We start from the raw sequence: 13823 nt of genomic DNA, 5'->3' as shown, positions 1-13823 counted from the left end.
CAATGTGTTTTATATATATATATAATATATATATATATATATATATATATATATATATATATATATATATATATATATATGGTTTAACTTAAAAACGCGGGGAGAGAAATAACTTCCATCGCGGTTTTCTAAAATGATTTTCTCATACTTAAAATGTATCGCCCTACAAATGCATAGAATAAATATATATATGTATATATATATCAACAGTAATAGATACGTCTATACATAATGTAGCATGTACATTGCGTTTGGCTTGAATATACGATGTTAAACGCCTTTTGTATGTGTCATTCCAATATCTAGATATGTATACTGCAAGGATGTTAAAAGTGAAGGAAATTATGGAATTTTTGTACTGTAATGGTATCTTATATATCAATATTGTCCAAATGTTTACAAAAAAAATTATATTACATATTTTTTATTTGCGGTTTAGTGTTGTAAATATTTTCGATTGGTGGTACGTATCACAGAAGGAATCTATAAAAGAGTCACAGACTTATATTGAATCCAAAAAAAATTAAAAAAAAAAGGTTCGTAGATCTGAAAAAGAACATGTCTAAATCGACTTTCAAGTGGAACCTGCAGCAATGATGTCGATATAATATTGCGGATATGAACCATACACTTGATCATTAAGTGAAAAGATTTTTTTGTAACATTTTATTTGTAATGAAATAATCTCTCTGTTACGATTGATTCTTTCTTTAACATTACGATGTCGAGGCATTATCTCCATTACTGTCCATGTATCCGCTAGATCCATTCATGACAAATGACGTTCCCAAACCATATAAGTGTCCACAATATTTTGCATCATCAATATTATCCTCAAAAAACATCTGGAATAGAAATCAAAGATCAATGTAAAAATATAAATATATATTGCTAATTTTATGAAAAATTATATTCCACAATTATTTTTATTAAATTACGTTATTTACCTCGCGCATTTTAAAAAAGACCATTCCAGTGAGAAGAGAATCAGACCCGGCTTGATGCTGAGGACCTACTCTTTGAATTTCCAGTTGTTCTGCCACTTCTTGTAAACCACCTTTTAAGTTCTTGCACGATTTCATTAAGTACTGTACACATGAAAAAAAATATATTATAAAATTTTATATATATTTTTAATTTTATTTATTTCTTTTTAAAAACTTTTACTTACTTTTACATCGTATATCGTCGGAAAGTATATCCTCAATAGTTCGAAAAATTCACTTTCCTCCTGTGGCAATTTCTGATCCGTGAGAAGTTTCAGCAAATAACCAAAGTCGTAGCCAGAATGAAAGGATAGCCATTTTATGTCATCAACAAGAACAATTCCGGATGTCATTAGCAGTTCGGCAAATTCTAAAGGATCGATGCCTTCCTCTTCATGTTTTTTGAACTGTATACCACTATTTTGTAGCATGTCTATACTATCTTGTGCATACATGTCTTCACTAGAAACAATAAAACATACATATTGTCAAAATATTGCTTAAAAAGTTAGAGAACTTTGCATATATAATTTTTTTTAATTTGAAAAAAATACAACTATAGAATTTATAATAAGTATTAATGTTAACTTACTGTAAATTGAATTTAAAATTAAACTGCCATGTTGTGTAGCTACCGCCAGGCGTATTCCCCGATTCATCAAGGAATGTGAGACCAAGTTGAATTATTCGCAAAAGATCTACATTGCAACGTAAGAGCTGGTATTGATAATCGGCGTTAGTTCTGAATTCACCTGTTCAACACAAAAATTCGTAATATATGTATATAAATTTTAAGAACATGTAACAAAATTCTTTAAAAGTGTGTATTCTTACCAATAGGCCTAGCTACAACACCGGGAAATTCTGTATCCATTGCAATGTATTGATATTGCTGTACAACTTGACGAATTGTGCGAAATTCCTCTTCCAGATTGTGTCCCCATACATCTCTAATACCACATTCTTCATTATTGGGCATAGTCCCTCCTCCCTTCTGCTGCCCTATTGGGTTGGTCCCACCTAAAAATTTTTACAATCAAATAACATCCAAGAAAAAGATGAAAGAAATGATAAAAATCACAAAGATATTCAATGTTTCTCTTAATATATACAGTTAACTAATAAAATATTAGTTTAATATTTGGTAAAATTCTATAGAATGTAAATTTTCAAAATTTTACATAGGTATTATTGTCATAATTTAAATATCAGGAACATACAAAAGTAAGACACTCTAATAAAAGTTTTTTATAATTTCTAGAAAAAATTCAAATATATATAATATATGCAGAGTTATAAATGCATATACTAAAAAAATTCTTTATTTGTAATTAAAATTACATGGTTTTTAATTAATTGTTTTCTTGTCAATCTTCAAAACATGGTATTTTGAGCTGCACCTTCTAGTAGATGTGCATCTTTTTCAACATGTATTATCATATCATTATCATATCAACAAGACTTCTACAAAAGACTTCCTTTATTGCATGTATTTTCATCCACTTAAAACCTGCTTTTAATTTACTTTGCTTCTTTATTCCTGCAATATGTATGTCCTTTATTTCTTAACTTGGCATATGTGCACATTTCACTTTCATTGTTCCTGATTCAGTGTCAATATATGTGACTTTCAATCTATAGAACACTATTAATAATATCGCACGTATAAATATCATTTGCATTAGTTCTATTGTGTGAAAGTTCTTATATACACAAAATATTATTACATTTTGTGCATTGCAAGCAGACCTGTTACATTTTATGTGCATTTTACATACCGGTAGCTGAAGGCATATTCCTGCATTCACCGAGGCTACTCTTATCTTCAAATTCACTCTGTCACGGCCTTTCCTTCTTCATATCACTGTAAAAATTTACAGATAATCAATAAAAAACTGCTTATATGTTTGCTTAAATGTGATTAACTAGACAAAAACTCTATTATGCATTCTATATATGCTATACAGGAATTATATTTCATAAAAAGTAACAGTTTGTACTGTAAGCTCTCAGTCAGTGACTGCATTAGGCAGGTTATGGATCATCAGTAAACAATAACAGTTCATCACAGTAGACATCGCGTATAAACAAAATGCGAAATAACGCAAGCGCATAAATAAATGGTGAAATCAAACCACTCGGAAGGAACGAAATATAGCAAAATTGTTTGTTAAAGTGAGCTCGATAAATTTAGTGAGAAGTCAGGTTATATGCCTCGGGCACACAAGAGGGTCGTTTAAGGCTCATCGCGAGGTAACGTACGACAAATTGTACCTTTCAGTATGATATTCTTGGTCAGCGGAGTTTGAGTGTGTAACGATTTAATCGAGGCGACACTTTCAAAGCCACAATCTTGTTGTGTCAAATCATGAACGGTTTGAACGACTTCTCCTGCTTGGGAACTCAGCTTTGTACGTGTGACACGAAATACAGGCGCTTCGATCGCGCGATATCTCACTTAAGGGGGCAACCTTGTGAAGGGTTCGTTCGGAAATTCTATTCGTGGAAGTAGCATCAAATCGACCAATGCGGACGAAGAAATCTCCGCTCCTTTTCTCCCGATTGGTCAGTGATACGCTGCTTTATCCTACGAGTAGAATTTTCGAACGTACTTTAAACGGCTAGAGGCCAGCCAGTTTCCTGTAAATCAGCTCCTGTTTAATGTCGCCATCTACGTCTAAGTTAGAGTCTGAATCGTAACTTCAAAATCTTCCAATATTGCCGACAAAATCGCTGTCTTTGGTGAGAGTAATATATATTATAAATATCATATTAAATACTTATTATTAGACATGTGTATCATAATAAATATTCGCACGATATTTTTTTTTTTAATTGGCAAATTATTTTTTCACATTTACATGTCTTACACGTTTTACAAAGAGTATTCGAATAATAAATATATATAATATTTATTTAGTTGCGCAAATAAAAACGGATGTTTTTTATCATCCGATTTTATTGAATCTAGAAAAATGAATTTGATATAAAAATAATTTTATAAGATATACACACACACAGTCTTATTTAAAAAAAACTATCCTATTGCATTACATTTTTTTTCTTACATTGAAATGCGCTCTGCGCACACCGGATAAAATGCAGTATATGTCTGTATTATACCTTTTGTGCGTACTCAACTTTATGCTACGTGCTATGCAATTTTTTTCTGCATTATGAAAAATTGCAAAGTTAAGAGTTTAAGTTTTATTTTTATTACTGCTACTAATAAAAAGCGTGAGTGCGACAGTTTTATTCTTTCTTTTGTCTTGCTTTAATATTCAGATTACTCAACGATTACTGATTGCATGTTGAATAATCTGAGTATTAAAGCAAAATAAAAGAAGAATGAAACTGTAGCATAATCACACTTTTTATCAAATGTATAAATTAATATATAAAATAAATATAAATTGATATAAAAATAAATTAATAAAAAAATATTATTCTTATTTTTTATTTTAAAAAGCGAACATAAAAATAATATTTTTTATATTAATTTATTTTTATATCAATTTATATTCATTTTATATATTAATTTATTAAATATGTAAAAATTTTACAAGCAATAATTATATTTATTATCATGTATAATAATTATATATAACAATACAGTGCCAATTCATGATATATAAATTATCATAAATTAACTTTATTTTATTTCAAATTAATTAAAAATAATTGTAAATTTTTATATATAAATATTATTAATATTTCTTCATTATTTCTCATTATATATATATATATATATATATATATATATATATATATATATATATATATATATATCACTTTAGACGATCTGCAAAATAAAATTTCGCAAAGCGATAGCAAGTTGTCTCTACTATACATAACTTACAGCAACTTCCTTTATAGAATCTATTCTGTAGGAATTCATGCAGGAAGTTGTTCTAAGTTATGCAGATCAGAAAATGATCGGTTTTATCGCTGTAAATTGAAAGGGCCGGAAGCGATCAAGCGTACCCTAAGATAGATGCTAAAATATCTTTCTATAATGAAGAAATAACGAGATGGCAATATCGAATGAAGATATCGATTGTGATAATGCGATTTTCGCGACTTATTCAAAATGAAATTGATCTATCAATATATAGAAGATAAACTCTTACAAGATTATATTATCGCAATATAATAATTACTAGTGTAATTAAAATCAAATTAAAAGGCATTATATATACATTCGAAAATATATCATATCATCTTGCATATAATTTGAAGCTGTACGTGATTACGTTGATAATCAAATTATTATCATCCTTACATTGAATTATTTAATAAGCGCATTTATTGGTGAAAGCAACACAAGTTGACTTTAGCTCACATATAAATTATTGTCAGCTTTTGGAGAATGCAAACAATGCGACAAATTTATATATGCTGATTGTTATAGGAGGGGGGGGGGGGGGACGTAAACAATTTTGAAACATACAACAATACCGAAATTTCTCATGTTAAATAAACATTCTGAACAAGAGATTCAGTAAAAACTTTGCGCTAACATTTCACTATTATGATAATTGTTTGTAGAATTAAATGTATAAATACAGAAAGAATATATACATGAATTAAAAAAATGATTATTTATATAATTTACCAGTTTTTATCTCTCACGTAATACTAAATGTATAACTTAAATTAAAAACAATGGAAACATTTATTAAAATGTTTTTATAATTTTAAGAATATCATGCATGACTTTTATGTCAAGACAGTTTTACTATATACTATTATTATTAAATTTGTTAAACATATGTTATATATACCTATATTTATAAATTTGTATATTGTCTTTATATTAAGTCTGCATTCTCTTTCATAAATATATTTAATAATATACTCGAAATATTTTCTTCATTTCTGAAATGTATAAAATAACCAGAGGACAATTCTAAATAAAAAAAGTGTATATATTCTTTATTTTTTATGGATAATGATGTAGAAAAATGAGTAAATAATTGAATAATATTAGCTTCAAACTCTAACACATATTTATAGGATATGTCACAATATTATATATTTAATATTAAATATATATGCATATATGCATAAATAATTTTTACATGTATATGGAATTAATTATTTAAAAATATCAATTTCAGATTAAAAAGATTAGATATTTTATTAATTAAAATTTAATATCCGGAATTACACATTGTTCCCAGCATTCTTGCAAAGTTGAGAAATTATTTTCGTTTCCTTTGCAGCCACCATATGTAAATTTGACGCATTGTTGTTTCTCTGAATCATAGGCGAATCTGATTTCACTTCTTTTACATGGTCCAGTCTCAATTGGTTGGAAGCAACCTATGAAATTCAAGTATTAATGTCATTAAAATATAATATATAATAAAGTAAATATCGCTTTTTTCCAAACAATTTTTGATGAAAAGTATTAATAATTTTTTTTTTAATAAAAAAAATATCTAACATTTTATAATCTTACTACAATGTGTTATAATATACGTACATGTGGAGTAAGCCATTCCATAAGAAAAGATACACACAATAACGGCGAAAAACAATACAATTCTATTGGCGTTCATGTTGTTTGAAATTGTTGGGTAACGTTGTGACTTATCACACCTTGATAAAAACTTAAAGTGTTCGTTAATATCTCATCGAGCTTATATATATATATATATTGAATGTAGCGAAAAATTGATAGAGAACTTTGAGCAAAATATTTATTTATTGACACATATGGCTTCTTGATTCTTGATTTTATCATTATATTTGTGCACACATGTAGAAAAATCCTCTTATTGCGATTATAAAATTAACATATGAATAAAAATTAATTACGAATGGTTACGTAATCAAAAAATATGACTCATTTTGACAGAGAATAATTTTAATTTTTTCTTTAAAATTATAAAGCAAAAATACACTCAAATTAAATTTTTAAAAATAAATAAACACGAATGAAATTTTACAGATACATTTTAAATAAAATAAAATAAAATAAAATAATGATTACTTTAAGACATTTTTTAAGTTTCACAAAAATCAGAAATTTTTTCGATAAAAATAAACGAAAAACTAAAATGTAATCTTATCTCGTTTCATATTTACATGTGGATTTTTAGAGATATGCTTTCTTTATAATATATAATGGCAACAGATGTGAATGCACATCTCTTGAAAAAGTAACAGATTTGTTAACATTACAAAGTGACTGATTATTCATCGAACGACCAAAGTCAGCGTGTTGCTTTTGCCGATAAGCGTTTAACGGCCACTTCGAGTGCATTTATAAAAGTTACGTTCCCGCTTATCTGTAAGTTTCAAGAAATTCGGCCAGTTTCTATGTTGCTGGCACATGAATGCATCTATTTGCATACATTCTCGGAGTACTTTCAAGTTGAGCACGACACGAACCGCGGAGATTAACAGTTTTCGGAACACTTAATAGTTACGACCCAACGTGATCTCGACAATTAACTTGAATCCACACAAGTAAATCTATTTAAGTGATATTTATTTCAATCACAAATTATAGCATACATATGTTATAATAATATATTATTCTTAATTAATATAATCGTATCTTCTTATAACGCAACTTTTTACGTGAAAAAGATTTTAAAAAAGAATTACACAACTTGTTTTTTTATGAGAAAAGAGCAGTAACATTGAATAAAAAATACATGACTGTTCAATTAAAAAAAGAAACATATCTTTCCGCCACGGATAGCGATAACGTCATATCTTCGAAGATATATGAAGCTGCACACGTTACGAAATGCATAAAATGACACATTATTCGGAAGTAATATTGTCGTTAAGGTGGGCGATTTGCACTGATCCCGGGAATCGCGCGACTTCGTTGCGCAGGATGCGATGAAACGAATACAAATATAATGGCGATAATGCCGGTATAACGATGGGGTACATCGCGATCGATACCTCTATGATTTAATGAACGTCGGTGATACAGCGATAACGGGTGTTTTACGATAATATTATACAGTTTGTACCGTCGCGGTTCCACGCCGCGCCATTGTTTGGATCAGTGGAGCTGGACTTCCTTACCTGACCATTGCGGTGAGCATTATTCTTGTCTAAACAATGAAAGTCGTTCAGTTAAATATCAATTGTGAATTGGTTCGCATAGTTAGCCAAAAATATATCCGGCTGTATACAATGGTTGTAACTTGGACGACCAATTATCCGATTTTGGAAATGTATTTTAACTAATAAAGTGATTTCAATAATTTCAAAGAGAAGGTGATTGTGCGCCATAATTTTGGAAATATGCAGACTGAAAATGTCAGAATTGACATTTGTTCTATCTTATTTTTTAATGAGCATGATGTATTTAATCGTTCATTTAAATTATATATTTAAAAGTTGAATGGCTGTATACAATAACTCTATTTATTGGATTTTGATGCTAAATCAATTTTTACACTCTTGATTCAAGAGTCGAACATGCACAGAAATTCCATCTCTGATTGCTGCAATAATAAGATTTATTGTTTCTGAAGCTATCTGATAGAAGGATATCTTCATGATTCTCTTATCTGGCGAATGCATTTTCCGAGCAAGTAAAACGATTATCTTTAGAACTTTGCGGAAAAAAGTTCTCATTAGCTGAGTTGCAATATCAAGTTAATCAGAAGTATAATTTTAATAAAAAGCATACGAGTTTCTTACTGATGAGAATAGTAACTTTTTTTATTTCTTGCACTAAATTTTCTACTTAATGGAATAATTATTACATAATTGACGATATAATTATTATATTGTATTTTCATTATCTCGATAATTAAGACAACGCGTAATTAACAGAGCGATAATTTTCATTTGCTTTAAACGTATTTAAAAAGCCGCAGTGCAAGAATGTGATAAGATCGAAAATGATTATTATGTCGTGCGCTTTCGAAAATAATTCTCACGGTCAAATTCATTCTGGTCGTGATTTCGATGGAAATAAAAATACCACGAAACTTGGGAGAACAGGTGCAATTTTTCGTTTGGCGTTCAAGGCAAGCCGGTTGCCACCTGTTTCAATATACGATCCCTTCTCGAAGCCCTTGAAAAATACATTCGCTCTTGGCTCTCGCTCTCTAAGATTGGCCATCTTCCCATCAACTAGGTCAGTTTCATCCAAGTAATCTTAGAAATGGAAAATGTTATTACAGTTACTTCGGAAATGAGAAATATTATCATTAAATTATTCCCCAAAAGATGAAAAAAGATTATTTTGAATCGCAAAATTAATCTTCTTCCAATTTGCATAAAGCATTACGAAAATTAAAGCAAATAATTTAATCATTCCTGGATAATTTTCTGAATATTTGTTATATAATATCTCGGAGATATGTTATATAAAATTTTCACTGTCGGAGATCTCCAATGTAATATAATTATTTTGTCGGAGCAAAGTCATATCGATTGATAGATTTAATTGTTCTAGAACGGAATATGCAAAATGTATCTGAGACGATATTGAAGATTGAATATTTCCATTCTATTTAATTTCCCTTCAAGCAAGTATAACCCGAGATATTTCATATCTGATTATTTTGCGAGAGGAGCTTCGTCGATTAGCGAGGTAATATTTCTCTACGGTAACAATCTATTTGACTTGATCCTAATCCTTCCATCAAGCTCTCACTTTACCAATTTCATCATATTTAAATTCTCGTGTAATATGTATATTATATGTATTTTACATATTATATGTATTATATATATACTTGAAAATTTCACAATTTAAGAAGAGGCTATTTTAATAGATTAAAAATTGGATTTAAGAAAAAAAAAACGAATTTCGTGTCCGCAATATTTAATCGCACAGATCGATCACGGCGATTCTTTTCTTTTCGATCGCCGAGAAAGATATTCGGTACATAAAAGGCGAATAATTTTCTGCGGTATGGAGGAGATCGATATGATAATCGGGCTTCGCGCGACCACGAAATCTTCGAAGTCGCTTGCGCTTGATTTACAGCTTCCTCCCGCATGGCTCGTGTACCAGCACCAGCAGCAGCAGCAGCAGCAATTCAGCGCGCGGTGAATTGTGCTGAGCTCGTGCTGGCAAGACGACGTACGAGTGATTTGCATGCGAGTTCACGGCCCGTGGGAGGAACAGGCATAATTTGGCAGGTAAGCCGGCCGGACGCTCGGTCGGCGTGTCGCTTGTGACGTTTGGTCAACGACAATTAACAGGGTCCGCCAAATACACACAGGAGAGTACCGACGAACCGTAATGGTGACCGGTCTGAATCGTGAGACTTTCGCGAGAGAGAAAGAGAGAGAATGCTCGAATACGTGTGAACGACGATGTTTATCAAGAATTAAAAGCATTAAAATACTTACATCGTGCGCTATAAAAATGTGTTCGAGACTTACACAGAGAGTGTGGTACTTGAATTTTATTTTATCTTAATTGGATTAAATCTCGGTAAAATTAATGTAATAAATGCAATCGCGTCTCCGATATATAAGAACGCCCTTCCGATAAAAGATTTAAAATTCAATCTGAGTTTTAATTACGATGACATTACTATAACATGGAAAATTGACGAGTTAATTAAAATGTTACAGTACAAATACAAGTGCCTGATTACATTTTCGAGAAGTGCCTGTTAAATTTCAATTTAATTTTGCAAACGAATAAAGCTCGTTTGTGAAATTTAAAGCTATGCAACGGCGGAAACATTTGCGACAAAGCGTACGGCTTGAGTACGCTAGAGCTTGCGGCAAAATTTGATAAAATACTGAACCAATGCATCACCGTTATGCACAGTTTGTCGATAGTGAAAACCAAAATTAATTAAAGCTCTTAATTAATTTAATACTAATGCACGACAAATGTTATAATATATTTTCATAATTTGTTACTCGTCAAATATGCTCAGCGCTAAACATCGTTAAATATCCCAATTTATGCAGCATCATTAGTATGCTCGTTTGTCTATATTACACAAATAACATTACATTCCGTACAATACAATATTATCTCGCGACTAGTCGAAAATTACACATTTTATATGGGTATAAACGCTGTTTCTTTTCCCACGGATTTAACGCTGATATTTTCTGATAATTTCGCGTCAATGAGAAGAACGTATGAAAGAACCGCTGATATTCGGTTCATCGCAAAGTCGAGAAACTAGTCGATGAAGTTCACGAGAAATTGGAGATTTGAACGCAATCTCTTAACGAGACTCTTACGATTTCGACGACGTCGTTCAATGCCGGCGAACACGACGCGCGTTACATGCGAAGAGAATTTCTCTCCGTTTCGTGCGACTTTGGGAAACTGGATCTCGAGTTCGACACCGTCGCGTTCAATGTACTTTGCGCGAAGCGTCGAAAAGCGTCGAGAAGCGTCGTGAAGCGTTGTTCTCGGAACATCCGGACAACGGCGCACATCTCGTCGTCCCTTTAGATATAAATTCAGGTGAAACTCGTCTCTTTCACAGCGCACCCGGTATCAATGATGGGGAACACATCTAGACTGAGTATTCCCGTTACTCTTCATTCTGTTCTTGCGTATCGTATCGCAGTGTGTTTCTCTGAAGGAGCCTATCCGCTTACCGCAACCTGGAACGAGACCGACAATGACGACGACGAGGAAGACGACGACGACGACGAAGTTCCATTTAATTAAGTTTACATTGTACTGAAGTGCACACTGTGGCAAAAGATCCTTATCGAAGTCTCGCGAGATATGACGACGGTTGTGGGCTGGCGCGCTTATCAGAAACGATCTGCTCGAGCAAATGAACGAACGGCCGTTCGTTCGCGTTAGAACATTCCTTCCTAACAAGATCGAGAAGTCTATCGACAGCGTTACTTCTTCCTTCTGATGGCTGAGAAACGTGGGCGAGACGGTCAAGTTCTTCTATTTCAGTCTTGGGATTGAAGCTGATCTCGATCACTTTGAGCCACAATAATTACAAGTTCAAAAGGCCACTCGACGTTTTGTGCTAAAGAGATTATTCTGGAACGTTGCATGAAATAAAATTGGAATAAATGTTTGTCGCAAGAGACGAAATGTTTTCGATATTGTTCAATTATCTACATTACATTATTATTCATATGTAAAAAAAATTCTATTATTATTTTTTATTTGCAATCAAACGCGAAATAAAAGGTAAATTGCGATATACTTTTGATAATTTGATGATTTTAACATTTATATTTGCACAGCTGTGTGTAAAAGCAAATTCTTATTGCAATCGAAACACTTTTGATAAAAATAATGTAACGTTTATTACTTTTATAAATATTTGTTATAAAATCAAAAAACGTGATTTTTTTCACAGACTTTTGCGATTTTCCTTTGATGTGTATCAAAGTGTGGAAAAAATCATTTATAAAAAAATGTTTAATATTAAAATTTTATAAAAGCTTATCAGAAAATAAAATGAGAAGATAATATTTGTTTTAAAATATCCTTTATTTATATAATTTATGATTAATGGAAAAGAAATCAAAATTAATTAAAGAGTTTATCTCAAATATAATGAATAATTCAGCTGTAATAGATTTTGTCTCTTTCGTCTCGCTGAGCAAAATGTCGTTCGCACGACATGAAATCATCAAAATTAATTATCACGAATTCGAGAAAATTTAGAAAATAATTTCGTCGTACTGACAATGCATGAAATTTTGTTGATCACATGTCCCAGTATTTTCCATTTGAAATCAGCTATAAGCGAATTTCTGCCATTCTGTTTTGACACAGCAATCGATCGTACTACGATCGTATGCATTACTATTTTAAATCATCGAAAGCTGCGAAAAACATACGTGTGTGTGTATTTCATTTGATTTCGCATTATTCGTTTTCATATATTGTTCGAACCATCGCGATGCATCGTGCAACCGACAGCTGATAAAAATACTGACCGTATTACACAACGATGTTAATATATAAAATAGGACTATTACATATATCTTTACACTCGTAAATTCGCAATATTTCACGAGATATGTAGGTATGTCATAATTTCTAAAACTCTGAAACAAACTGACGTGGCATTAATACGAAACTCCATAAATGTTGCAGACTCCCTTAAAAGTTCTTCATCTTGCGTACCTCTGTGGTTTGAAAACTTCTTTAATATTTTAATGGCGGTAAGCTAAGTCTGGATCAAAGCCGGTTTATAAAACGTGCTTGTGATTTAAGAACTGTTTATCTCATAGACGTACTTGGAAAATAATCTTCGCATTTCAATAGATTTCAATAGGTTTATTATCTACATCGTTTATCGCTAACAACGGTTCTATTGAAATTTTTACTTGCTTTCCTCGTTCACACATTCGCGGATTCATAGTTTATAACTTTCTCTGACATCAAAATTATAGGTATATTATTTATCGAAGTTGTAATATCCGGTACTATATGGTTGTATTTGGATCTATCGTTCTAATAAATAACACGTTCAACAGTTAGATTTGCCGACAATTTTCTCGCTGCATAGTCACTTGTTCCTTATCAATGCTACATATTATTAAATTAATCGAAATTAAATATTCTACTGTATATTTTACCGAGAAAAATAGCTTGCATTTTAAACAAATGTCAAACACTTGAATATATATATATTTTTTAATAATGCTACTAATTGTTGTATTTTTTATGATTGCTTTTTTTTTGTATTTTGATCACAAGTTTACTCTTATTATCTTAAATGAAGAGCTAATATAATTATTCTGTCGGTAGTGTCAGTGTTCAAATATAAGCTATATTAAGCCTATAATGTATAACGAAACTAGAAGCTTAGCGTATAACATTTAATGGCGATGCAGCAAGCAACGATCATATGAGAAAATGTTTCGGGAGCCCTTCTCCTTCTG

The 13823-nt window shown here is 31.1% G+C and overlaps 1 protein-coding gene across 2 annotated transcripts; it reads right to left on the bottom strand.

Annotated features, from left to right (window-relative positions):
• Positions 1–408: 408 nt before the first annotated feature.
• On the bottom strand, positions 409–3419 carry Pop2 (CCR4-NOT transcription complex subunit Pop2). Of its 2 annotated transcripts, XM_029316139.2 has the most exons (8): positions 3261–3419; positions 2765–2850; positions 2387–2631; positions 1821–2006; positions 1579–1738; positions 1172–1448; positions 948–1088; positions 409–845 (listed from the first exon to the last, which is right to left on the bottom strand). In XM_029316139.2, exons 3-8 carry the CDS (start codon positions 2424–2426, stop codon positions 717–719), a joined length of 933 nt encoding a protein of 310 aa, XP_029171972.1. In that variant the 5' UTR covers positions 2427–2631; positions 2765–2850; positions 3261–3419; the 3' UTR covers positions 409–716. The 2 variants fall into 2 exon arrangements, with proteins under 2 accessions (XP_029171972.1, XP_029171973.1); XM_029316140.2 differs by lacking the exon at positions 2387–2631.
• Between the last annotated feature and the right edge of the window lie 10404 nt (positions 3420–13823).

This window comes from Nylanderia fulva, unplaced genomic scaffold, assembly GCF_048542155.1.
Source record: "Nylanderia fulva isolate GAGA-0341 unplaced genomic scaffold, ASM4854215v1 Scaffold7, whole genome shotgun sequence".
NCBI lineage: Eukaryota > Metazoa > Arthropoda > Insecta > Hymenoptera > Formicidae > Nylanderia > Nylanderia fulva.
Note: the sequence above shows the minus strand (reverse complement) of the source record. Positions and strands in the feature narration are given on the sequence as shown.